The 27814-nt window shown below is 37.6% G+C and overlaps 1 protein-coding gene across 1 annotated transcript; it reads right to left on the bottom strand.

Annotated features, from left to right (window-relative positions):
- Positions 1-27799, bottom strand: LOC117980935 (POTE ankyrin domain family member A). Its single transcript, XM_034963998.2, has 8 exons — positions 27678-27799; positions 26977-27188; positions 16965-16998; positions 16546-16680; positions 8044-8052; positions 6433-6650; positions 793-968; positions 1-219 (listed from the first exon to the last, which is right to left on the bottom strand). The coding sequence occupies exons 2-8, from the start codon at positions 27123-27125 to the stop codon at positions 179-181; spliced, it is 762 nt and encodes a 253-aa protein (XP_034819889.1). The 5' UTR covers positions 27126-27188; positions 27678-27799; the 3' UTR covers positions 1-178.
- Between the last annotated feature and the right edge of the window lie 15 nt (positions 27800-27814).

Consider the following 27814-nt stretch of genomic DNA (forward strand, 5'->3'; position numbering starts at 1 on the left):
AAATCCTTTATATTTTCCAAGGTACATAGAGTTGGTTTTTCAAATATATACACATACAAAAACATATTTGAAAATGACTAAAGAAAATACCTCAGAATTCATTTTCTTTTGAGCCCCTTCAACCTCCTTTTGCTTACTGGTCAGAATCTCATCTTGTAATATTCTGGCATTCTGCTCTTCAGAAAGTTGCTTGTGGGTATCGCTTCGCTTCTGCGCAACCTAGACATACATTACATTTTTGGTCTAATAGCATTGAAAAAGAAAATCTAAAAGAACAGAACTGTTTTTGTAAAACTGTTAAAAAAAAAAAGTAGCCTATTAAAACACAAGGACTTTTATCCGTCAGGAATTACTCAAACTTTAATTGCATACATGACAGCTAAATTTCTCAAAGAGGAAAAACAGTTCTTACCTACAGAAAAATACAGTATCGTGTAATAAAATTTCTTTCAAAACATTTAACTAGCTTTGTTATAGTCTCAAAGCTATAGAGCCTGTATTTTAACATAAAAATACACAAATATTTATGTGATTAAACTCAATTTATCCTCCATTCCTTCATTCAGAAAACATAAGAGATAGTTTGAGCATCTAAGACTGAACATCACAGGCAGAGATGCCAAGGTTTACAATAAATAGCTATAAATGTCATACTTCCTTTTTAAGATTAAATAACAGTCTTGGTATGTTTTGAAACTAAATTATATACATTACATCAAAAGATGTAAAAAATACAAAGGATGTAATTATATAAAGTTAGAAATATAAAGTTTTCACCGAAAATTAATTTACCTGATCCAAATTCTTTCCTAATGTCCTCAATTCTGTGACCAGTGATTTCAGAGTCTGTTTGAGTTGTTGTTTCAACTTCTTTCCCGCATTCCTTTTCTTTTCTTTTTAACTGTTCACTATCTTTTTTAGGCAACATATCAGCATTTCTTCTCTTTTCTTCTTCTTTTAAGGTCATTCTACAGTAAAACATATTAAAATTTGTTTTGTTAGAAAATAAAAAGTTTATTTTGTTATCTGGCTCTTCCTACGCAGTGTTTATTATTCAAATAAAATTTCTATGTTCTTGACTATTTTTCCTTTCTAGTTCTCTATATTTATCAAGGGATAAATATACTTGAAAGGTAGTGAAGAAAAAACATCCTGCTAATTGGTGAGTTTCTGTTACTAGCAATTCTGATAAATGTTATGGAAAAGAATATTAGAAATTATTTAGTATAGTTACACGTTGAAAATTACTTCTTTTTGGCAGGGCACCGTGGCTCACGCCTGTAATCCCAGCACTTTGGGAGGCTGAGGCGGGCGGATCACAGGGTCAGGAGATTGGGACCATCCTGGCTAACACAGTGAAACCTCATCTCTACTAAAAATACCAAAAAAAATTAGCTGGGTGTGGTGGAGGGTGCCTGTGATCCCAGCTACTCGGCAGGCTGAGGCAGGAGAATGGCGTGAACCTGGGAGGCGGAGCTTGCAGTGAGCTGAGATCGCCACCAATGCACTCCAGCCTGGACGACAGAGCGAGACTCCCTCTCAAAAAAAAAAAAAAGAAAAGAAAAAGAAAATTACCTCTTTTTCACACAGTCATAAGAACTCAATTAGGACAGATCATTTCAAATTAACTAATTAAAAAGAACATACTACTTATAAACAACTTTGTAAATTCACTAGAAATAAATTTTAATTTTCATGAAATACTGCAGGTATCCCTAAAATAATTTACAGTGCAAGATGGCTCCATCGGGCTGGGCACGGTGGCTCAAGCCTGTAATCCCAGCACTTTGGGAAGCCAAGGCGGGTAGATCACCCAAGGTCAGGAGTTCGAGACCAGCCTGACCAACAAGGTGAAACCCCATCATTACTAAAAATACAAAAATTTGCCAGGCCTGTTGGCAGGCATCTGTAGTCACAGTTACTTGGGAGGCTGAGACAGGTGAATTGCTTGAACCTGGGAGGTGGAGGTTGCAGTGAGCCGAGATCAGGCTGCTGTACTCAGGCAGCCTGGGTGACTGAGCGAGACTCTGTCTCAAAAAAAAAAAAAAAAAAAAAAAGATGGCACCATCGGATGTCAGTCACACAATGTATATCTGCAGATTACTATAATCCAATACAAGGCAATGGGGTCTAATATCTGTTAACCCAGCTGTCCCCCGTCTTTTCGGCACCAGGGACTGATTTTGTGGAAGACAATTTTTCCATGGACCTGGGGGAAAGGGGGCTGGTTTAGGGATGATTCAAGCACATCACATTTATTGTGCACTTTATTTATATTATTATTACTTTGTAATATATAATGAAATAATTAACTATATAACTCACATGATGTAGAATCAGTGAAAGTCCTGAGCTTGTTTTCCTTCAACTAGACAGCTCCATCTGGGGGTGATGGGAGACAGGGACATATCATCAGGCATTAGATTCTCATAAGGAGAGCACAACCTAGATCTCCAATGTGTGCAGCTTACAGTAGGATTTGGTTCACGCTCCTATGAGAATCTAATGGTGCTGCTGACCTAAAAGGAGGCAGAGATCAGGTGGTAATGTAAGTGATGGGGGGCGGCTGTAAATACAGATGAAGCTTTGCTTGCTCACTTGCCGCTCACCTCCTGCTGTGTGGTCTGGTTCCTAATAGGCCATGGACTGGTACTGGTCCGTGGCCTGGGGGTTGGGGACCCTTGTGTTAACCAATACTTTTTATGTTTATTTTTTGGTAACACTTTCCACTTATCTTCTTGATTCTTGTGTATTTTATAAACAATTTTAAAATTCCTTTTGGAACAAGATACGATCTAACATTTAAACAATAAAGAATAACATGTGGTTTTTTTTTGTTGTTTTTTTTTTTTGAGACTGAGTCTCCCTCTGTCGCCCAGGCTGGAGTGCAGTGGCGCGATCTCGGCTCACTGCAAGCTCCGCCTCCCGGGTTCACGCCATTCTCCTGCCTCAGCCTCCCAAGTAGCTGGGACCACAGGCGCCTGCCACCATGCCCGGCTAATTTTTTATATTTTTAGTAGAGACAGGGTTTCACTGTGTTAGCCAGGATGGTCTCAATCTCCTGACCTCGTGATCCGCCCACCTTGGCCTCCCAAAGTGCTGGGATTACAGGCGTGAGCCACCGTGCCCGGCCAACATGTGTTTTCAACATAGAACTTTGAATTAATTGTAGCTGTATAGGAGAGAGAGATGTGAAATAAACTAATCATTACTCACTTTCCATTTTAGTTTTTATTTCATGTATATTAATAAAACTGGGAAGTCCCGGCTGGGCACGGTGGCTCACGCCTGTAATCCCAGCACTTTGGGAGGCTGAGGCGGGTAGATCGCAAGGTCAGGAGACCAAGACCATCCTGGCTAACACGGTGAAACCCCATCTCTACTAAAAAAAAAATACAAAAAATTAGCCAGGCGTGGTGGCACGCAGCTGTGTCCCCAGCTGCTAGGGAGGCTGAGGCAGGAGAATCGCTTGAACCCAGAAGGCAGAGGTTGCAGCGAGCCACGATCACGCCACTGCACTCCAGCCTGGGTGACACAGTGAGGCTCCATCTCATAAATAATAATAATAATAAAATAAAATAAAAAATAAAACTTGGAAATCCTAGGCAGAGCAATTGGGCAAGAGAAATAAAGGACTTCCAAATTGGAAAGGAGAAAGTTAAACTATGTCTGCCAATGACACGATCTTATACCTAGAAAGCCCTAAAGATGTCTACAAAACACTCCTAGATTTGATAAATGAATGCAGTGAAGTCTGAGGTTACAAAATCAATGAATCCAAATCAGTAGCACCCATATACACCAACTATGACCAAGCTGAGAGTCAAATCAAGAACCCAATCCCTTTACAATGGCTACAAAAATGTAAAATACCTAGAAATATACTTAATGAAGGAGGTGAATGATCTATATAAGGATAACTAGAAAACACTGCTGAAGGAAATCACAGATGACACGAAGGGAAATACATCCTATGATCATGGACTGCAAGAATTGATATTGTGAAAATGACCCTAATGCCCAAAGGAGCCTACAGATTCAATGCATTTCCCATCATAATACCGATGTCACTCTTTACAGAATTAGAAAAAAAAATGCTGAAATTCATGTAAAACCACAAAAGAGCCTGAAGAGCAAAAGACATACTAAGCAAAACAACAACAACAACAACAACAACAAAAAGTCTGGAGGCACCAAATTACCTGACTTCAAATTATACTATAAGGCCACAGTAACAAAAACAGCATGGTACTAGTATAAGAGTAGATACATACATCAATGGAACAGTATAGGCAACCCACAAATAAAGCCATTTACAACCAAATATTCTTTGACAAAGTATATAAAAACATGAACTGGAGAAAGGACACCTTATTCAATAAATGGTGCTGGGAAAATAGGATAGCCACATGTAGAAGAATGAAACTAGATCCCTATCTCTCACCATATATAAAATAAAAATTAATTCAAGATGGACTAAAGGCCTAAATCTGATACCTGAAAACATTGGCCTAAGCAAAAGATTTATGATGAAGAACCTAAAAGCAAATGTGACAAATAATTTAACTAATTAATTAATAATTAAACTTTTAATTAAACTGAAAAGTTTCTGCACAGCAAAAGAAATAATCATCTGAGTAAACTAACAACCTATAGAATGGGGGGAAATATTTGCAAATCATGAATTAGATAAAGGACTAATATCTAGAATCTACAAGAAACTCAAATAAGCAGGAAAATACAAATAATTCCATTAAAAAGTGGGCAAATGACACGAATAGACATTTCTCAAAAGAAGATGTACAAATGGTCAACAAGCATATAAAAATATGGCCAATATCACTAATCATCAGGGAAATGCAAAATAAAACAACAATGATATATCACCTCACTGCAGCCAGAATGGCCATTATTAAAAATCAGAAGCAATAGATGTTGGTGTGGATGTGGTGAAAAGAGAACACTTACACAGTGGTGGTGAGAATGCAAATTAGTACAACCTCTATGGAAAACAGTATGGAGATTTCTCAAAGAACTAAAAGTAGATCCTACTATTCAATTCAGCATTCCCATTTCTGGGTATCTACTCAAAGGAAAAGAAATCATTATGTCAAAAAAACACCTGCATGCATATGTTTATTGCAGGACAATTCACAATATGCAAAGATGTGGAATCAACCTGTGTGCATTAGCTGATGAGTGGAATATATATATATATCACAGAATATTACTCAGCCACAAAAAAGAATGAAATAATGTCTTTTGCAGCAACTTGATGGAGCTGGAGGCCATTATTCTAAGTGAAGTAACTCAGGAATGGAACAACAAATACCACATGTTCTCACTTACAAGTGGGAGCTATGCTACGCGTATGTGAAAGCTGACACTGTGGTATAATGACATTGGAGGCTCAGAAGGGAGAAAAGCATAACGGCAGTGAGAGACAAAAACTACCTATTGGGTTACAATGTATACTATTTGGGTGATGGGTACACTAAAATCCCAGACTTCACCACTACACAATTCATCCACGTAACCAAAAACCACTTGTACTCCTAAAGGTATTGAAATAAAAAAAAGTAGAGAGTAAAAAGAAGAATAAAACTGTATAACGTTTTTAAAAAGTATTCTGGGTTGAGACAAGTGGCCATTTTATGCTCTGTTGGTTGAACTGTAAAATAATACAAACATTCTTGAGGACAATTTAGAAATATTAATCCAAGGACTTTTATAAAAAAGTTCTTGTATTTTAACCAAAATATTCTGTGTTGAAGACTTGATTCAAAGTAAATAATTAGAAATGTAGAAAGTGACTTAGATAAAAGACGTTCTGGGCTGTGTATCATGGCTCACGCCTGTAATCCCAATGTTTTGGGAGGCCTAAGCAGGAGGATTGTTTGAAGCCATGACTTAGAGATCATCCTGGACAAGATAGTGAGACCTTGTCTCAATGAAAAACTTAAAAAGTTAGTAGGGCATGGGGGCATGTGCCTGTAGTGCCAGCTACTTAGGAGGTTGAGGCAGGATCCCTTGAGCACAAAAGTTCGAAGTTGCAGTGAGCTATGATCACACTACTGCACTCCAGCCTCAGTGACAGAGCAAAACCCTGTGTCTAAAAATAGTAAGAATAAAAGATGTTCCTCACAGCATTAATTCTAATACAAAATAATTTCAAACCCCAAATTCAATTTGTTAAATATTGAGGTTCCCATATGGTAGACTTCCATACAGCCATTAAAATCACGATTTAAAATATACAATTATTAGAAGAATTCAGTTAAAAATTTGTTACCTTATTTCCAAGAATTTCATATTCCACAAGTACAAGACATTTTCTTCCCATTAAGCCCCAGAGAGTCAACAATTGCAAAAATTCTTACATATCTTTAGTATAGACAGTTAAAATATTTATTTAAAACTCAAACGTCATACCTCAAACTGTAGCGTTCTTGTTCTTGTTCCCATTGACCTTTTTCATGCTCTAACTGTAATTGTGTTTCTTTTGCTTCAGATAGCTCCTTTTGTAGTACACCAACCATATTTTCCATTTGTTTAATATTTACTGTAAGTTGTTCACAATGATTATTCTTAAGTTCTAATAAGTGTTCCCATGAAAGAACTGCATCTTGCATTTTCAATAGGCTAACAGACTCTACATGAGGGAGAAAACAAGGTGGAAATAAAATATGAGTAATTTTTGCATATAAAGGACTGTGCATTTTAACAGTCACCCAACCATACACCTAACAAATATGGACTAAGTTCCTAACATGTGGTCTGCTGAGCTTTGCAGATACAACAGACAATACCTCTGCTCTTGCTTAGCTTTCAGTGTAGTGAAGAACAAAGACAATAAAAGTGAAAATTACAAATTCAGATAGATACTGGAAGAAAACAGTTCTATGGTACATACAATCTGATGTATACTGGGCTCAGGGAAGATTTCCTTGATGAAAAGATGGCTACACTGAGAAATAAAGGATGAGAAGGAAGCAGTTAAGTAAAGGGGGTAGAAGAGCATTCTAGCCAGTCTGTGGTAAGTGCTGAAGCTCTCCTGTAATCTGCTTCTGGTCATGATGGAGAAACAGGTACTGATTTACCTTCTTGTCTGAAACAATCAAAACCAAAAAAGACAAAATACATTATACGATGATTTTCAAGACAGTGGAGTTCAGGTACACTTTGGAAGGCCGAGGCAGGCGGATCACCTGAGGTCAGGAGTTTGAGACTACCCTGGCCAACATGGTGAAACCCCATATCTACTAAAAATACAAAAATTAGCTGGGTGTAGTGGCGCAAACCCATAGTCCCAGCTGATCGGGAGGCTGAGGCAGAAGGATCACTTCAACCCAGGAGGTGAAGGTTGTAGTGAGCTGAGATCGTGCCACTGCACTCCAGCCTGGGCAACAGAGCAAGACTCTCCAGAAAAAAAGAAAGTGACTTCAGGTAACAAAGACAATGATCCCTGTAAGACAAAACAAATGAAGTAAGCCTTACAAACAACCCAGCTCCCTGACTTGACAAAGTTTCCATGCCATGACACAGGGAGAAAAAAAACTGAGGTAGAGTCCACCAGATTCTCTGAGTTGGTATGATGAAGCACAAAAAACCAATAGCACAGTGATGAACAGTACATGTGTGCTAGGAAACTACCTGAGACCAGGGGGAAAAAATCTTTAAAAAATTAGAAACAGTGAAAAATAGTGCCTGTTGCTCACAATGTGTAAGGAAGAGTGTCCATTACTACGAGCAATACTGGAAAAACTCGGGCTTCACAGGGCAATGAATAGAGTTATTAGAAACACCTTGCCTCAGAAGTGGAAAATTAGACCAAACCATAAAGCAAGACCAGAAATATCAAGCTGTGTATAAGTAACTCAACTGTGTCCCAAAATAAATCTCAAGCAGAGACATGGGAGATATTTTTTGAAAGCAAACAGTATGTGTAGAGATTCAAATTAAAATGTCAGAAATGAAAACTATACTGGATGGAAATAAATACAGACTAGACATCACAAAAGAGAAGATTCATAAATTTGAGACATCAGAGAACTACGAGAAAACTTTAAGCAGTAATATACAGGTCCCCAAAGAGAAAGGGAGAGAGACAGACAAAATATAGAGAGCAGATGGCCAGAAATTTTCTAAACTTAATGAAAACTATAATCCCACAAATCCAGGAAGGATCTGGCTGGGAAAGAGGAAATGAAATTATACTATTCTAATTTCCTTATGCCATATATGATATGGTATAATACTGCCTGAAGGTGATAAGATAAAATCATATAGTACAAATTGTAATGAAATCACAAAGATGGCAAAAACAGACTTATAGCTAATAAGCCAAAAGAGAGAGATAAAACAATCATAAAATTACATGACTGGCCAGGTGCAGTGGCTCATGCCTGTAATCCCAGCACTTTGGGAGGCCAAGTGGGGGCAGATCACCTGAGGTCAGGCGTTCGAGACCAGCCTGGCCAATGTGGTGAAAACCCATCTCTACTAAAAATACAAAAAATTAGCCAGGTGTGCTGACAGGCGTCTGTAAATCCATCTACTTGGGAGGCTGAGGCAGGAGAATCACTTGAACCCAGGAGGCCAAGGTTGCAGTGAACAGAGATCATGCCGTTGCACTGCAGCCTGGGTGGCAGAGTGAAGCTGCATCTCAAAAAAAAAAAAAAAAAAAGGCTAATTGAAAAGAAAGCAGAAAAAGAAGAAAAGAAAACAAAGAACAGCTGGGACTAATGGAAATCAAACAGTATGATAACAGATAAACTTAACTATATCAGTAATCACATTATAAATGAAACCAGCCTAATAACCTAAATTAAAAGGCAGATTGTCAAACTGTATAAAAAAGCAAGATCCTACTCCCTGCTACCTCTAAGAAATACTTTAAATGTAGGCCAGGTGCAGTGGCTCACGCCTGTAATCCCAGCACTTTGGGAGGCCGAGGCGAACGGATCACGAGGTCAGGAGATTGAGATCATCCTGACTAACATGGTGAAACCCCGTCTCTACTGAAAATACAAAAAATGAGCCAGGCGTGGTGGCAGGTGCCTGTAGTCCCAGCTGCTCGGGAGGCTGAGGCAGGAGAATGGCGTGAACCCAGGAGGCAGAGCTTCCAATGAGCCAAGATCCCGCCACTGCACTCAAGCCTGGGTGACAGAGCGAGACTCCATCTCAAAAAAAAAAAAAACAACTTTAAATGTAAAGATGCAAATTAGTTAAAAGGATGGAAAAATATATACCATGCTAACAGTTAACAAATAAAGCCTAGCAGAAATGGTTATATTAATACCAAAGTAGATTTCAGAGCAAAAAATATTACTAGCTATCAACAAAATTATTTCATAATGATAAATGGTTCAATTAATCAAGAGCACATAATCCTAAATGTTTATGTACCTAGTAACATAACAGCTTCAAAATACATGAGGCAAAAACTGATAGAAGAAATTGACAAATTCACAGGTATAGTCTGAGATTTCAATATCGCTTACTCAATATATGACAGAACAAGGAGGCAGAAAATCAGTAAGACTAGAGTAGACTTGAAGAGCACTATGCTTCTCAAGGACCCATGGAACACTTAGCAAAACAGATCATATTCTAGGCCATACAGTAAATCTTCATAAAAGAATTAAGTCAAAAGGATTTAAGTCATACAAACTATGGTCCCTGACCACAGAGCAATCAAATTAGAAATCAGTAACAAAATATCTCATCAAAATACTAAAAAATTTGGAAACAAAGTAACACATATCTAAATAACGCTAGGCCAAAGAGGTGATGCAAAAAAATATTAGAAACTATTTTGAACTGAAATAAAATAAAACTACAACATGTCAGAATTTATGGAATGTAGCTACAACAGTAGTTAAATAAAAAGTTTCAGTACTGAATGTCTATACTGGAAGACTCTCAAATCAATGACCTTGACTTCTATCTTAAGAAAGTAAAAAAGAAGAAACTAAGGAGAAAAGAGCAAATTAAACCCAAAGGAACCAGAGGAAATGATATAATAGACGTCTGCTATGGTCTGAACATTTGTCCTCTCAAAACTCATATGCTGAAACTTGATCACAGAGGTGATATTACTAGAAACTGAGGCTTTGTGGGGGCAATTAGCTCATGGAATCCAAGCCCTCATGAATGGGATGAGTGCCCTTGTATAAGAGACACCAGAGAGCTCATTCACCCATTCTGCCATATGAAGCACACAGGGGAAAACATGGAACCTAGGAACCGGGAATTGGTCCCTCACTAGACACCAAATCTTGCAGCACCTTGATCTTGGACTTTTCAGCCTCCAGGTGTGAGAAGTTAGTTTCTGTTGTTTATAAGCTACACAGTCTATAGTATTTTGTGACAGCAGGCCAAACAAACCATGACATCAAAGATGAAACCAATAGAACAGAAAAGCAATAGGAAAATCAATAAAGCTGAACACTTTGAGGAAGAGAATGAAAGTGATAAACCTCCATCTAGCCAGGCTAATCATAAAAAAGAGAAGATACAAATTACTAATTTCAGAAATAAGTAATGTGACATTTTTCTAGATTCACAGATACTAAAAGAATAGCAAGATAATAGTGTGAGCTTTATGTAACTAAACATGACAACTTAAATGAACACAGCCTTTGAAACACAAAAATAACCAAAGCTCAATCAAGAAATAGATAACCCAATCACTCTATATCTACCAAAGAAAATAAAGTTGTAGGTAAAATCTTCCCACAAAGAAAACTCCCCGCCCAGCTAGCTCTGCTGGTGAATGTTACCAAACATTTTAGGAAGATGGAACATAATTTTACACAACTTCTCCCCTGCAAAATAAAGAGGAGAAACACAACACAGCTAATTCTATCATGCTAGCATTACCCTGAACCAAACAATGATATTACAAAAAAGAAAACTCCATCATGAATGTTGACATAAAAATTTAACCAATTTCTGAGGCAACTAAGATATGCTGCAACAGGTGAATGAACAACCTCTGGTACAGTCATATAATAAACTAGTATTCAATGTTAAAAAGAAATGAGCTATCAAGTCATAAGAAGACATGAAGGAACCATAAATGCATACTACCAAGTGAAAGCTGCCAATCTGAAGGGTACGTACTGTATGATTCCAACTATATGACATTCTAGAAAAGGCAAAACTATGACTACAGTAAAAAGTTCAGCAGTTGCCTGGGGTATGGAAGGGCAGGAAAGGACAGAAAGGTGAAACAAAAAGGAATTTTAAAGCAGAGAAAATATTTTGTAAAATACTATGATGATGAATACAGGTCTTTGTCCAAACCCACAGAATGTACAACACCAAGAATGAACACTAATATAAACTATGAACTTTGGATGATTATGACATGTCATTTGTGGTTCATCAGTCATATCAAATGTACCACTATGGTGAGGCATACTGATAATGAGGGAGGCTATACATCTCTGGGGGCAGAGAGTACCTGGTCGATCTCTGCACCTGACTCTCGATTTTGCTGTGAACTTAAAACTACACTAAAAATGCTTTAAAAAATTTCTAATTGTACTCAATTTATATATATATATATAAACTATATATGTAACTCAATTTATATGTACATATAAATTATATACATAATTATTTTTGTAAATAGAAATAGGATGTTGCTTTGTTGCCCAGGCTGGTCTCGAACACCTGCTTCAAGCAATCCTCCTGCCTTGGCCTCTCAAAGTGTTGGGATTACAGGCGTGAGCCACCGTATCTGGCTCCAGTGACATTTTAAAAGGAGACTACATCATAAACAAATTGGGTTTCTCCTAAAATGCAAGGTTTAACATTAAAATATCAGAGTAGAACCATATGATATTTGAGTAAAGGCATTTGATAAAATTTAACATTAATTCTTGATTTAAAAAAAAAAACCTCTCAGCAACCTAAGAATGCAAACAAATTTCATCAGCATGATATAAAGCACCTATGATAAACCTACAACTAATGTGTCATGATGAAAAATGTGTCACGATGAAAAACTGAATGCTTTCCCCATATCAGGAACAACACAGGAATGTCTGCTTTCACAACTTTAGTAAATAAACCTTGTGCTGAAGATTCCAGCCAGTGAAGTCAGACAAGAAAAAGAAATAAAAGGCATCCAGGTTGGAAGGAAGAAGTAAAACTGTGTTTATTCACAAGCATGATCACATAATAGGGGTGGGTAAACTCCAACCAATGGGCCAGCTTCTTGTTTTTGTAAATAAAGTTTTATTGGAAGACAGTTGTGTTCATTAATGTATGTATCCTCCCTGGCTGCTCTCATACTACAATGGAAAGTTGATTAGCTGCAGCAGAGACTGTTTTGTGACAAGTCTAAAAAAGATTTCCTATCTTTAGTAAGACAATAGTTTGAGAATGAAAAGTTTTGATAACCTTTGGTGTACACAGAAAATCTGATCAAATCTACCAAAAAAGCTAATAGAACTAATATATGAGTTTAGCAAGATTGGAGGATACAAAAATCAACATACAAAAGCCAATTATATTCCCATATACTAGCAATAAGCAATCAACTGGAATTTTAAAAATATCATGTACAACTTCACCAAAAAAATTGAGATACAGATGAATCTGATAAAATATGGAAAAACCAAGGGCAGGTGCAGTGGCTCATACCTGTAATCCCAGCACTTTGGGTGGCTGAGGCAGGTGGGTCACTTGAGGTCAGAAGTTCAAGACCAGCCTGGCCAACATGGTGAAACCCCCATCTCTACTAAAAATATAAAAATTGGTCGGGCATGGTGGCTCATGCCTGTAATACCAGCTACTTGGATAGCTGGGGCCAGAAAATCATTTGAACCCGTGAAGTGGAGGTTACAGTGAGCCACAATCACACCACTGCACCCCAGCCTGGGTGACAAAGTGAGTCTCCATCTCAAAAAAAAAAAAAAAAAATATATATATATATATATATATATATGTAAAGACATACAAAAAAACTAAAAAATGTTACTGAGAAAATTAAATTTGACCTATATAAATGGAGAGAAACAACTTTACAGGAGTGGAAAGATACATTATTGTTAAAGTGTCAATCCTCCCCCAATTAATCTATAGATTGAACACAATCTTGGTGTAATTCCAAACATAGCAGGCTTTTTAAAAACATTAACTATCTAATTCTAAAATTCATGTGGAAATGCAAAAGATCCAGAATTGTCAAAACAACCCTTAAAAAAGAAGAAAACTGAAGGGCTGATTTCAAGATTTAGTATAAATTTACAGTAATCAAAACAGTGTGATACTGCTGTAGGTGGAGTATCTCTCAAAGTGCTTGGGACCAACAGTGTTTTGAGTTTTTGAATATTTGCATATATATAATGAGATATCTTGGGGATGGAACCCAAGTCTAAACACAAAACACATACATGTTACATACACCTTATACGCAGAGCTTGAAGGCAATTTTATGGAGTACTTTTAGTAAATTTTCAAATGAAAGTTTGTGTACATGAGGTCTAGTGTGAAATTTTCCACTTGTGACATCATGTTGGCACCCAAAAAGTTTTGGATTTTGGAGCATTTCTGATTTTGGAGTTTTGGATTAGGGATGCTAGACCTACATAAAGAAAGCCAGATACAGAAGGACCCCAAATTAAGATGGTTCTACTTGCAATTTTTCAACTGTATGATGGGTTTACTGGGGTACTAAATAGATTTTCAACTTAAGATCAGTTTATCAGGGTAACTCATGGAGAATCTGTAGAACGATGGAACACAGCAAACAGTCCAGAAATAGACCCACACACATATAGTCAACTTATTTTTCACAAAAGCACAATGGCAATGTAGGACAATGAAAGGACAGCCTTTTCAACATATGCTGCTGGAACAATTAGATATCCACATCCATAAAATGAACCTGCATCCACACTTCACTCCGTATGTAAAAATAAATGCAATGTGGATCACAGATCTAAATGTGAGACCTAAAACTATAAAAATTCTACAGGCCGGGCACAGTGGCTCACGCCTGTAATCCCAGCACTTTGGGAGGCCAAGGCGGGCAGATAACGAGGTTAGGAGATTGAGACTATCCTGGCTAACATGGTGAAACCCCGTCTCTACTAAAAATACAAAAAATTTGCCAGGCGTGGTGCCGCACACCTGTAGTCCCAGCTACTCGGGAGGCTGAGACAGGAGAATTGCTTGAATCCAGGAGGTGGAGTTTGCAGTGAGCCGAGGTTGCGCCACTGCACTCCAGCCTGAGTGACGGAGCAAGACCCCTTCTCAAAAAAAATAAATAAATAAAATTAAAAATAAAAATAAATAAATAAATATTCTACAAGAAAGCAGAGGAGAAAACCTTTGAGACCTTGTGCTGGGCAAAGATATTTTAGATACAAGACAAAAAGCAAAATCCATAAATAAACAGATAAATTGGACTTCACCAAAATTAAAATCTTCTGTGTTTAAAATATGCTATTAAAAAACACAAAAAAGCCAACCCAAAGACTGGGGGAAAATCCCTGCAAAAAACATAGTTAATAAAGGAATAATATCCAGAATCTATAAAGAACCCCCCCCCCTTTTCTTTTTTTTTTGAGATGGAGTCTCACTCTGTCACCCAGGCTGGAGTGCAATGGCATGATCTCGGCTCACTGCAACTTCCTTCTCCTTGGTTCAAGCAATTCTTCTGCCTCAGTCTCTCAAGTAGCTGGGATTACAGGCACCTGCCATCATGCCTGGCTAATTTTTGTAGACGGGGTTTCACCATGTTGGCCAGGCTAGTCTTGAACTCCTGACCTCAGATGATCCATGCTCCTCAGCCTCCTAAAGTGCTGGGATTACAGGCATGAGTCACCGGCCCCGGTCAAAAAACTCTTAAAACTTAACAAATAACACAAACTATCTAACTTTTAAATGTTTGTAAGCTACCAAGATTAGAAAAGACAGTTCACTAAAGAAGATGTAATACAGGTGGCAAATAAGCAAATAAGCACACGGGACAATGCTCAACTTTGTTAGTCCTTAGGGTAATGCATATCAACACCATAATGACACGCACAATACACACCCATCGAGATGGCTAAAAATATAAACCAAAAAACAATATTAAGAGCTTGTGATGATATAGAACAATGAGACCTGTCATACTGCTAATAGGAATGGAAAATAGTACAAATATTTTGGAAAACAATTTGGCATTTTCTTTTGTTTTTCTTTTCTTTTTTTTTTTTTTTTGAGACTGACTCTTGCTCTGTTGCCAGGCTGGAGTGCAGTGGCACAATCTCGGCTCACTGCAACCTCTACCTCCTGGGTTCAAGGGATTCTCCTGCCTCAGCCTCCCGAGTAGCTGGGACTACAGGTACACACCACAACACCCAGCTAATTTTTGTATTTTTAGTAGTGACGGGGTTTCACCATGTTGGCCTGGATGGTCTCGATCTCTTGACCTTGTGATCCACCCACCTCGGCCTCCCAAAATGCTGGGATTACAGGCATGAGCTACCCCACCCAGCCAGCAGTTTCTTTTTCTTTCTCTTTTTTTTTTGAGACGGAGTCTCACACTGTTGCCCTGGCTGGTGTGCAATGGCGTGATCTCAGCTCACTGCAACCTCCACCTCCTGGGTTCAAGCGATTCTCCTGCCTCAGCCTCCCAAGTAGCTAGGATCACAAGCGCCCGCCACCACGCCTGGCTATTTTTTTTTATATTTAGTAGAGACCAGGTTTCACTATGTTGGCCAGGCTGTTCTCGAGCTCCTGACCTTGTGATCCGACCTCCTCGGCCTCCCAAAGTGCTGGGATTACAGGCGTGAGCCACCACGCCCGCTGGCCAGCAGTTTCTTAATAAGGGAACACAAAGGGACAGGAAGAGAGTCTATGGATGATGGATATGTTACCTCTCTTGACTCTGGTGATAGTTTCAAGTATGCATAAATATGCCAAGACTTACCAAATTGTACATTTTATATACATACAGTCTATCATATATCAGTTAGTTATACCTCACTGAAGCTATTGATTGCAGGAGTAAATATCTAAGACAGTGACTAGGACACAGGAAAAAAGGGTTGAAATGATGCAGGATAAAACTAGAGAATTCAGATCTTTAACCTTATAGCAACGGCAGGTGGTAAGCTGAGTTATAATCAAGGGAGCAACATGATCAGATCTGAATTTTTAAAAATATATAATTGTATTTTCCTAGTAGACCATGGTTTCAGGAAGTGGGGTAGCAGGAAAAACAGTTCTAACATTATTGCAGTATTCCGAGTGGGAGAGAATGGCTACCTGATCTGGGGGGAAGGCATAGGAGAGAAGAAGAATCAGCAAGAGGGCTAGGACTGCCCTTCACACTGAGAAAAGTACAGTGGAGTTATCATAGCTCTCTGGTGTACAATATACATTATTTCTCAGTCTATTTTAACAATGAGCATATTTCTGAGATGAGCAACACTGTCACATATCAGTGCTCTGTGGTGCAATGCTAAGCAGTGTGTGCACACATTACTGTAGGATACATGAAAAGGCCTTATATTTATGCAATGGTCCTCCCGTTACAATATATTCCAAGTTGCTCATGAGCAACATAAAAGTCTCATAATTAGAGTAAAGCAACTCACAATCCTCGGAGGATGTTTCAGATAGCCAAGTTAAGTCGTCGAGGTCATTCACAGAATATATTTGTCTTTTAACCTGTAAGATAAATAATTCTACTTCAAAAGGTCCTCAAAATATTTATAGCATGTATTAGATGTACAGAAGTGGTGTTTATTCATCTTTTATGTGAGCAAAACCACAGGAACTTCTTAAAACAGATTTTTTAAAAAGGTACTGTTATCAATGGCTACTGTTTCTTAATCACCTTTTTCTAAGTAAATGTCTTTATAACAAAAGATTCTCTGTTTTTTCACATTACCTTTTATAATGTAGTTTTTTTTTAAACAATAATGCTTCAGATAATTCACTTTTTACAATACCTTGTTCTTCTCATCAGATGTTTTCATTGGAGGCCTAAAAAAATTTAGTTTTTTTTTTAGACAAATTCCTTTTAGACAAATAGTAAATACACAAAATACAAATCATATCTAAAATTATTGTTTAGTTATATAAAATATCTGCATTTATAAGTTATTTATTCTATTCATTCAGTGTTCAGGTCTTTTTTTTTAACAGGCAATGTAAAACATAATAATTTTTCACAAGGGGGATTAAGCTATAAACAAAGAGTAACATTAAGGGAGAAAGAAAATACAGTAATAATAATATCATTACAAACAACTGAATTTAGATCAAGCTTTCTGACATCAAGGCAAAAGGAAAAATATGTTACTTGCATTATGTGATAGAAAGGACTTCTCATTATTGCCCTTTTCAATAAAAACTAACTGGCACTAAAATCTATTTGGAAAATGTTATTTATGTTCTCATTTGAGGGGAACCCTTTTTTAATGATGGTATTAGCTTTTTCAGGACCTCCTATGCAGGCACTACGCATTGTTCTAAGCACTGTGCATGTGTCCAGCTCATTTTAATCATCATAACAATTCTGTGAGGCAGGTAACATATTAGGGATTCTATGAAGAGAGAAACTAGGCACAGAAAGGCCATATAACCTTCCCCATCCCATGCAGCTGGTCAGTAGTATACACAGAATTCAAACCCAAGAATTCTGCCTCCAAAATATGTGTTTCACAATATGCTGTGAAGGTAGTATTTATTTTCAAGTGTTTTTAAGAGATATGATAGCAGATGAATCCACATTATCATTTTACTTCTGGCTGTAATTATAACTAATAATTTCTGAATCTTGCATTTTTTAAATAAAAATAGTTTTTACAGAGACAAGTTTGAAAACCTACTTTCAAAAAACTAAAAATTTAGTTTTTAAAAGAAATCCACCAACAGGCATTCATTCATTCATCTATTCAACTGTTTATTCATGGATTCAACAAATACTCACTGAGCACACAATGCGTGCTGATGACACTGTTGGCCCAGGGAAACATGGTTTTGACACTTTAGAACTTTATAATCCTGAAGTAATAATCTGTGAGAGATTGTCAGTAGTTTGCTTTTCTAAAGTAAATGAACAAAATCGTTTCCTTCTCCCCAGAATCTAAACAACTGTAAAGTTGATACACCTGATATTTTAGAGTAATTACCTTGCAAATCATGGCTATTCATGATGCTACCGTCAAAGGTAGTGCAATATGTACAATTATGAAGGAACATTTTAATTCTATTTAGTATGGCCTAAGTGTGTGCATGTTATTAAATTATTTTTAAAAATCTGTGTATGACAGTTTAAGTAATCATCTGCATGTTCAGTCACACTAATATGTTACATTTCTGAACAAGCTCTGAAGGAAAAAACTCTAAACATAAAACTATACATAAACAGAAGTTCTAAGGACAATTAGTTTGCTAAAAATGTATAAAAGATAATAAATCAAGCTAATGCTTAGACGTGCAAACAAAATTACATTTCATAAACATGTTTTTCTCTTATGAATCATTCCCAAAAGCAAACAAACGTACTCTATAAACTTCTGTTTTAAAATATAAAAAGAGAGAAAACTTCCTAGTATCTCACATTTTTCTTCAGTTATTACTCATTTCTTTATTGCCTTTCCCAGTAAAGTTTCTCTCAAGAGTTGACTATGTTCATCCACTACAGTCAGCATTCCATGGCTACTATTTATTGAAACCACTCCTAGTCAAAGTCACAAATCCTTATGGTAATCAATCTTTCAACAGCATTGACATAGTTGAGTCTTCTCCAGCTTTGGCAGACTACACTATTCTGTTTCCAGAAAAAGTAATCATTATTAACATTCCTTTTCAGAGATTTCTTAGAAAGGACTTATAAATTTTACTTTTCTTCATCCTCACCTATTTCACTTAAATTGCTATCATCATTTACTTGTAGCAGACCATTAGCTAGTAAATTGGCCTGCCTTCTCTAACATGGGTGTAATCACAGATTATTTTGAGGTCCACTTTTTATTTTTATGTTTCTTTACTTTCTTCATACACAAGGCAAAAACCACTACTTTTAAAACTCTATAAAAAGCCAATGTTCTCTAATAACTCTAATGACAATGAACAAAAATCCCAATTTTTGCAAAACCACACCTCTTCCCCATCTCAATTTATTAATTTAAAAAACAGGTATGAAGTACAAGCAACATAAAAGGAAATGTGCATTCCGTGCTTCAAAAACAAGGTAATATACAATTATGATACAATGTGTTAAGACAGAGTTGATAATATAAAAAGTTATATTTTAGCACAAGGAATGCTTTAGAGAAGAGGCAAAATTTAAGAGGAGCTCATAGGGAAATCCAGTGAGAGAAAACCATTCCAGTTAAAGAATAGAAAGTGAGCACAAAGATTAGGCACATGAAGTCCAGGTGTTTCCTAGAAACTTGAAAGGAAAAGTGTAAAATACTTGGAAGCTAAGAATAGGAGATGAATGCCACACTACACTTGAATGCTACACTAAAAAGCTGGAGTCCACTGCATACAAGCAATGACTATATTACATGAAAGTCATAATTAGATTTCTGCTATATTTCTGATTTTGTTGTTAAATATAATAATGCTTGCCTTCAAATGAAGTTCTGAAAATAGCATGAGGCACATATAACATGAAAGATGAAATCAGGAAAATGTCTTGAGGGGGAGTGTATTAGTCTGTTTTCACACTGCTATAAAGAAATATCTGAGACTGGCTAATCTATAAAGAAAAGAGGTTTAATTGACTAACAGTTCTGCATGGCTGGGGAGACCTCAGGAAACTTACAATCATGGCAGAAGCCGAAGGGGAAGGAGGGACCTTCTTCACAAGGTGTCAGGAGAGAGAGAAGTAAAGGAGGAAGAGCCCCTTATAAAACCATCAAATCTCATGTGAGAACTCACTATCATGAGAACAGAATGGCGGAACCAATCCTATGATCCAATCACCTCCAACTAGGTCGCTCCCTCAACACCTTACAATTTGAGATGAGATTTGGGTGGAGACACAAAGTCAAAGCCTAACAATATCATTCCACCCATGGTCCCTCCCAAATCTCAAGTCCCCATATTTCAAAACCAATCATGACTTCCCAAAGTGCTAACTCATTCCAGCATTAACCCAAAAGTCCAAGTCCAAAGTCTCATCTGAGACAAGGCAAGTCCCTTCCATCTATGAGCCTGTAAAATCAAAAACAAGTTAGTTACTTCCAAGATATGACGGAGGTACAGGCATTGAATAAATGCTCCCATTACCAAATGTGAGGAATTGGCCAAAACAAAGGGGCTATAGGCCCCATGCAAGTCTGAAATACAGCAAGGCAGTAACTAAATGTTAAAGCTCCAAAATCTTCTTTGACTCCATGTCTTTCATCCAGGGCATGCTGATGCAAGGGGTGGGCTCCCATGGCCTTGGGCAGCTCCCTCATGAGCTGGTGTTGTGTCTATGGGTTTTCCAGGTGTACAGTGCAAGCTGTTGGTGGATCTATCATTCTGGGGCCCGGAGAACAGTGGTCCTCTTCTCACAGCTCCACTAGACAGTGCCCCAGTGGGGACTCTGTGTGGGAGCTCCAACCCCACATTTCCCTTCTGCACTGCCCTAGCAGAGGTTCTCCATGAGGGATCTGCCTTTGCAGCAGACTTCTGCCTAGACATCCAGGCATTTCCATACATCCTCCGAAAGCTAGGTGGAGGTTCACAAACCTCAATTCTTGACTTCTGTGCACCCACAAGCCCAACACCACGTGGAAGCCACCAAGGCCTGGGGCTTGCACCCTCTGAAGCAACAGCCTGAGCTGTACATTGGCCCCTTTGAGCCATAGCTGGAGCTGGAGTGGCTGGGATGCAAGACACCAAGTCCTGACACTGCATACAGCAGTAGGGCCCTGGACCCAGCCCATGAAACCATTTTTTCTTCCTAGGCCTCTGGACCTCTGATGAGACAGGCTGCCATGAAGATCTCTGACACACCCTGGAGACATTTTCTCCATTGTCTTGGCAATTAACATTTGGCTACTCGTTACTTACGTAAATTTCTGTATCCAGCTTGCATTCCACCCCCAGAAAATGGGACTTGCTTTTCTACCCTATGGTCAGGCTGCAAATTTTCCAAATTTATGCTCTGCTACCCTTTTAAACAAAAGTTCCAATTTCAAACCATCTCTTTGTGAACACATAAAACTGAATACTTTCAGAATCAACAGGTCACATCTTGAATGCTTTGCTGCTTAGAAACTTCTTCCACCAGATACCCTAAATCATCTCTCTCAAGTTCAAAGTTCCACAGATCTCTAGGGCAGGGGCAAAATTCTGTTAGTCTCTTTACTAAAGCATAGCACGAATAACCTTTATTCCAGTTCCCAACAAGTTCCTCATCTCCATCTAAGACCACCTCAGCCTGGACTTCATTGTCGGTATCAATATTAGCATTTTGGTCAAAACCATTCAACGAGTCTCTAGGAAGTTCCAAACTTTCCCACATCTTCCTGTTTTCTTCTGAGCCCTCCAGACTATTCCAGCCTCTGCCCATTACCCAGTTCTAAAGTTGCTTACATGTTTTCAGTTTATCTTTATAGCAGTACTCCGCTATACCGGAACCAATTTGCTGTATTAATCTGTTTTCACACTGCTATGATGAAATACTGGAGAATGGGTAATTTATAAAGGAAAGAGGTTTAATTGACTCACAGTTTAGCATGGCTAGGGAAGCCTCAGAAAACTTACAATCATGGCAGAAAGTGAAGGGGAAGCAGGCACCTTCTTCACAAGGTGGCAGGACAGACAGAAGTGAAGGGGTATGAGTCCCTCATAAAACCATCAGATCTCATGAGAACTCACTACCATGAGAACGGCATCAGGGAAACAGCCCCCATGATCCAACCACCTCTCACCAGGTCCCTCCCTCAATACCCACAGATTAAAATTCAAGATGAGATTTAGGTGGAGACACAAAGACAAACCATATTGAGAGGAATCCTTAATTTAAAATATCTAAATGTCATGATAGATAGATAGATAGATGGATAGATAGATAGATAGATAGACAGACAGACAGACAGATAGATAGATGCAGTACAAAACAGCAATTTTTATTAGTTATGATTTTGTTTGAAAATAAAATGTTCTGGGCCGGGCGCAGTGGCTCAAGCCTGTAATCCTAGCATTTTGGGAGGGCCGAGGCAGGCGGATCACGAGGTCAGGAGATCAAGACCATCCTGGCTAACACAGTGAAACCCCGTCTCTATTAAAAAATACAAAAAATTAGCCAGGTGTGGTGGCGGGCGCCTGTAGTCCCAGCTACTCAGGAGGCTGAGGCAGGAGAATGGCGTGAACCCAGGAGGCGGAGCTTGCAGGGATCCCAGATCGCGCCACTGCACTCCAGCCTGGGGGACAGAGTGAGACTCCGTCTCAAAGAAAAAAAAGAAAAGAAAAGAAAATGTTCTGGTGATTTTTCTTCACTTTTAGCCTAATATTTAGTCCTAATATAAAAAGCTGGATTTGCCAGCAGAAAATTGTAATTACATTTTTATGAAGTAAACACACATAAGAATATCACTATTATTGCAAGCAACAGAAAGCGAACAAAATAAGGAAAGAAGACAGAATATCACTATCATATACATACAAAAATTGACAAAGAGACTAAAGTCTCCCACTGAAGATTATGTTAGCACTGGAGCAGAAGCTCTAAGAATACCAAAAACAGAAACAAAACTTACAATTATTTTTAAAAAATAATTTATGTAGCGAACTCTTCTGGTTGAGACTAAGTATCAAAAAAGAATCTTCCTGAAAGATCTCTAAAGATGAATTAAATGATTCATCTTGACTAAAACTTTAAAATCAAGTCTACAATTCTGGAATATGAAAGAGTTTTCATTTTGAACACAGTTGATGAAAGGCAACTTTTTTTTTTTTTGTGACGGAGTTTCACTCTCGTTGCCCAGGCTGGAGTGTAATGGCACAATCTCAGCTCGCTGCAACCTCTGCCTCCAGGGTTCAAGCTATTCTCCTGCCTCAGCCTCCCAAGTAGCTGGGATTACAGGTACGCGCCACCACACCCGGCTAATTTTGTATTTTTTAAGTAGAGACAGGGTTTCTCCATGTTGGTCAGACTGTGTCGAACTTCCAACTTCAAGTGATTTGCCCACCTTAGCCTCCCAAACTGCCGGGATTACAAGTGTGAGCCACTGCACTGGGCCAAAAGGCAAATTTTAAACAGAAAATTTCTGGTCAAAGTTTCCTGAAACTTAGGAAAGAACTGACCTGTAGTCATAGTAACAAGCAGCCACCCAGAGCTAGTTCTAAATCTAGTCAATCGATCAATCAATCACCACTGGCCTCGCTCACCAACCAGCATCAGTGTGAGCAGCTTGCTTCTGAAAGACAGCCAATCAGACACAAAATCAATCCACAGGCCAGGAAGTGCTAACCAATCCCCAGCGGTCTCACTCAGATAACCATGTTGCTCCAGATGATGCCAACCCACTTGGATCCGGGAATCGGCCAATCCTTCAAGTCCAGTCCTCTCAAAACCCTATGTAAGATCAGCAGCTGCTCCATCAGAATAGATTGTGCCTGCCTGACCAGCATAGCTCTTACTACAGGAAGCAAAAAATTCCAACTCTGTCTTTTCATTTCAAATACTGAAGGTTCATAATCCCCTGGAAAGAATTTTTGAGTCTATTAAATTTACCACCCTAATTTTTATTTTGTAAATAAGATACCAGTAAAGTTTACAATTACTTTGATTCACTTTACTGTAATTACAACTATCATGATTACCAGTGAAAGAATAAATAGTGAGTAACCACAACATTGGACTTTTCTCCCTAAGTGAAAAATGATTAACATAAAGAATGTAGCTTATTATAAAGCTAGACCTGTTCAGGTAGACCTGACAAGATTTGCAACTAGATTAGATGTGAGGAGTCAGAGAGAGAAAGAGAGATGAGTCAAGAATGATGCTGAGTTTTTTGGGAGAGCAACTGGAAGAGTTGCCATTCACCCAAGTAGGAAAGACTACAAGAGGAGTAGATGTGAGGACAGATGTCAGTAGTCCAATGTTGGACCTGACAAGTGTGTGATACCCAATAGCTAACCAAAGAGAGATGTCAAGTAGGCAGGTTGACAGGAGGTCTGGAATTAAGAAGAGAAATCTGAGCTGGAGACATACATTTGGAAATCACTAGCATACACACAGTAGAAAAAGTCATGAGAAAGAAGATCGAGGACAGAGCCCTGGGAAACAACAATGTGCAAAAAGTGAAAGATGAGGAGGAGCAAGAAAAACAGACCATAATGGATGGACTAGAAAGGCAGGTGGAAAAGCCAGATGAGGGAGTGAGGTCCTGAAAGCCGAGTGAAGACACTATCATGGAGGAGAGTGTCCTCCATTAGGTTGCTGACAGGTTACATAAAATATTTATTTAATAAAATAAAATAAATATTGCTGACAGGTTAAATAAAATAAGGTGTAAGAAAAAAATGCCTAGATTTATTAGAGAGAAGATTAGTGATAACCTTGAGAAAAACAACTTTGGAGGAGTGCTGGGATTGAAGACTACTGGCATGAAATCAAAAATGAATGGAAAAAAAATTGAGTCCGTGAGTGTAGACAGTTCTTTCAAGGACATCACGAGTGTGGATTATCTAATTTTCTTCTTGTTTACCTGTAGTTTTCAAATTTTATATAACAATTACATACTTTATTAAATATTTTTAAGGTTTTAAAAATATATAATAATTTTAAACAATTATATATTTTCAAGGTTTTTAAAACTATACATATATGGCATTTAAAAATACCAGACTGAAATATATTAAATAATAAATTCATAAAATTATAGCACTAAAAGTCCCCCTGAACATTTCTAGATTGCATAAATTGATTATCATTTTGTTCATGCCTATACATAAAAACCAAGGAATACTAAAAGTTTCAAGGGGAGTATTTCTTGCTTGATAAATATAAGCCAATTCTAAAACAGTTGATACTCATCAAATATATAAAGTAACTGGTCACAGTAAAATACTATTTTATTAACAGGAATAAAAGGAGACAAATCCAGAAAATAATCTTATTTTATAAAAAAAATTTTTTAAATCATATGAAGTCACTGTTGAAAAATATGGTGAGGTGCATACTGAAATATATTCTCTTTTCAAAGGAAGGATAATGGCATACATGCAGTGTACTTTTACAAAGAGGATTCACTGCATTAGCAGCACCCTCCTTTTAGCACAAGGGTCAGCAATTCAGCACTGTTGGCCAAATCCAGCCCACTTCCTGTTTTTATAAGTACAGTTTCTTGGAACACAGCCACGCTTATTCACGTTGTAGTCCATAAAGCCAATTAGCCGGGTGTGATGGTGCACACCTGTGGTCCCAGCTAGTAGACAGGCTGAGGTGGGAGGATCCCTGGAGCCCAGAAAGTCAAGGCTGCAGTGAGCCATGATCATGCCACTGGACTCCAGCCTGGCCAATAGAGTGAGACCCTGCCTCAAAAAGATAAACATAGTCCATAGAGCCTAAAATATTTACTAACTGGCTCTTTGAGGAAAAAGTTGGCCAACTCCTGCTTTAGTAGATCAAAAATCCTTTGATGTATTTTAACAAGTTTTACCCAATACACTAAAATGTTTCTATGGAATATAGATCCTCATGTGTAATCCCTTGGGAATATTCAGATTCAGGGTCCAATATTTCAGGACTCAGGCACTGAGAACAAAAAGCCAAAATTTAATAACTAACAATCTTGTTGTTAACAAGGTTCAGTGTCTATGTGGCATGTAACCTCCATTTGCAACACAGCAGATATTACAAGAATTCTAACAAAATTGTCTTCAGATGTGTCGTCAAACTAAATGCTTTAAATACATGTTAATTGTGAAATAATCAGTACACTCTAGATCTAACCTCATTTTTTAAAAAATGGTTGCATACTCCATTATTTTCTGGGTATGAAAACTGAGCTATTTCCTATTGATAAGGATTTAGACTAGCTCCAACTTTTTGATGTAATAATGCTATAATAAATGTCCTTATTTATAAGTATATATGTAACATATCTATACAAATAACCTTAACATACAAATATATCCTTAATATGTTATATATATATATATATATGTGTGTGCTTGTGTATTAGCCTTGAGTGTTATGTAGTATAGGTAGTAAGTGTCCTTAACATGTTTGTGTGTGTACACAAGTCATGTTCCTGTAGAGTCTAGCCCTAGAAGTGAAGTTGTTAGGTTAAAGGAATGACATATCTGAAATTTTGATACATGCTACTAAATTAACGTTCAAAATGTATGTACCGACAGTCTATGAAAATGTCTTTTTCAATGAGATCATATCCTTTGAAGCAACATGGATGGAGCTGGAGGCCATTATTTTCAGGAAACTAACACAGGAACAGAAATTCGAATACTGCATATTCTCACTCATTAGTGGTGGCTAAACAATGAGAACACAGGGACACAAAGTGGAGAACACAGGGACACAAAGTGGAGAACAACAAACACTGGGGCCTACTTGAGGGTGGAGGGTGGGAGGAGGGAGAGGACCAAAAAACTACCTATCAGGTATTATGCCTATTATCTGGTTGATGAAGTCATCTGTACCCCAAATCCCCATGATACAGTTTACCTATCTAACAAAACTGCACATATAACCCTGAAGTCAGATGGGGCATGAAATGACATGGCAAAAAAAATAAATGTTCACAAGAAAAGAAAAGAAAATGCCTTTTCCCTCACATTTGCCAATACTGGTTATTATTTTTCAAATAAATTATCAATGATTGGAAAAAGTGGTAACTCATTGTTTGCTGATTGGCATTTTTCTGATTACCAGGCAAGACTGAATATCCCAGTAAAAGTATGAAATTTGTTCAACATGAATATTAGCCCAAATTAAGATTAGTTTTATAGCACATAAGTATCTCCTGTTAAATGTTGCCATAGGCTTACCTTTGATACTTCTCATTCTCTGTCCTAGGAAATTGCTGATTTTCAGGTTTTTCACTCTTTCTTTGTGGAATTAGTCCATCAACACCATTGCCAGCAGCATCAGTCAAGTTTTCTGATAATCCCATGTTGTTACTTCCATGCTTCTTCATTCCTCCTTCAATCTTAAGTGGAAGTTTGGTATTAGGGGTGATTACTACTTTCTAAATTCTGGGCTGAAAATATAAGAAAATAATTCCTTTAGGCATATACAGAGGTGAGAAAGTAAAGTCAAGGCATCGTCTTTTATGTTTTAACATCGCTGAATGCTTGTATTTTGAAATAACAAGAATAATGACAGACGATACCTCAGAATACAAAAGTGATTCTATGTCTCCCTCTTCTTATCCCAATGTGGATGTCGTATCTATAAAATGTTATTCACAGATATATTCATGAGAACATTTATCACTGTGCGTTTCATAATAAATACGTATACAAGTCTGTCTCCATGAATGAAAATTTCAATAAAATAAAAGTAATAACAAAAACACTTTCAGAGGGTTGAAGTATAATAGTTTCAGAAAGAAGAAGGTGTTAGAATGAAGAAAGACAGGAAAATTATTTAAAAGAAATAAATATGACATTTGGGTCTATCTACTTTAATGGTTTTTAATAACAGCATTTAAGCACAGGAAAATTCTCAGAGATATTCACTAACTTACCACTTCTACCATCTTTGTGAACAAAACGTAAATTTGACGTTACTGGTTTGCTCTTGTGGAACACTTTCAATAACATCAATATCATTTTGTCTTTTTGCACTTGCTGATTTAGTTGTTTCTTCCTATGAAAAACAAAC

Source organism: Pan paniscus, chromosome 6, assembly GCF_029289425.2.
Source record: "Pan paniscus chromosome 6, NHGRI_mPanPan1-v2.0_pri, whole genome shotgun sequence".
Classification (NCBI taxonomy): domain Eukaryota; kingdom Metazoa; phylum Chordata; class Mammalia; order Primates; family Hominidae; genus Pan; species Pan paniscus.

Excerpts from the sequence above, each read along its gene's own strand:
- LOC117980935 (XM_034963998.2), bottom strand. The coding sequence starts at position 27,125 with ATGAAGAAGCATGGAAGTAACAACATGGGATTATCAGAAAACTTGACT. Across the intron at positions 16,999-26,976 it reads GAGAATGAGAAGTATCAAAG|GCCTCCAATGAAAACATCTG; the intron begins GTAAGCCTATGG and ends AAATTTTTTTAG. Across the intron at positions 969-6,432 it reads CAAGAACGCTACAGTTTGAG|AATGACCTTAAAAGAAGAAG; the intron begins GTATGACGTTTG and ends GTTTTACTGTAG.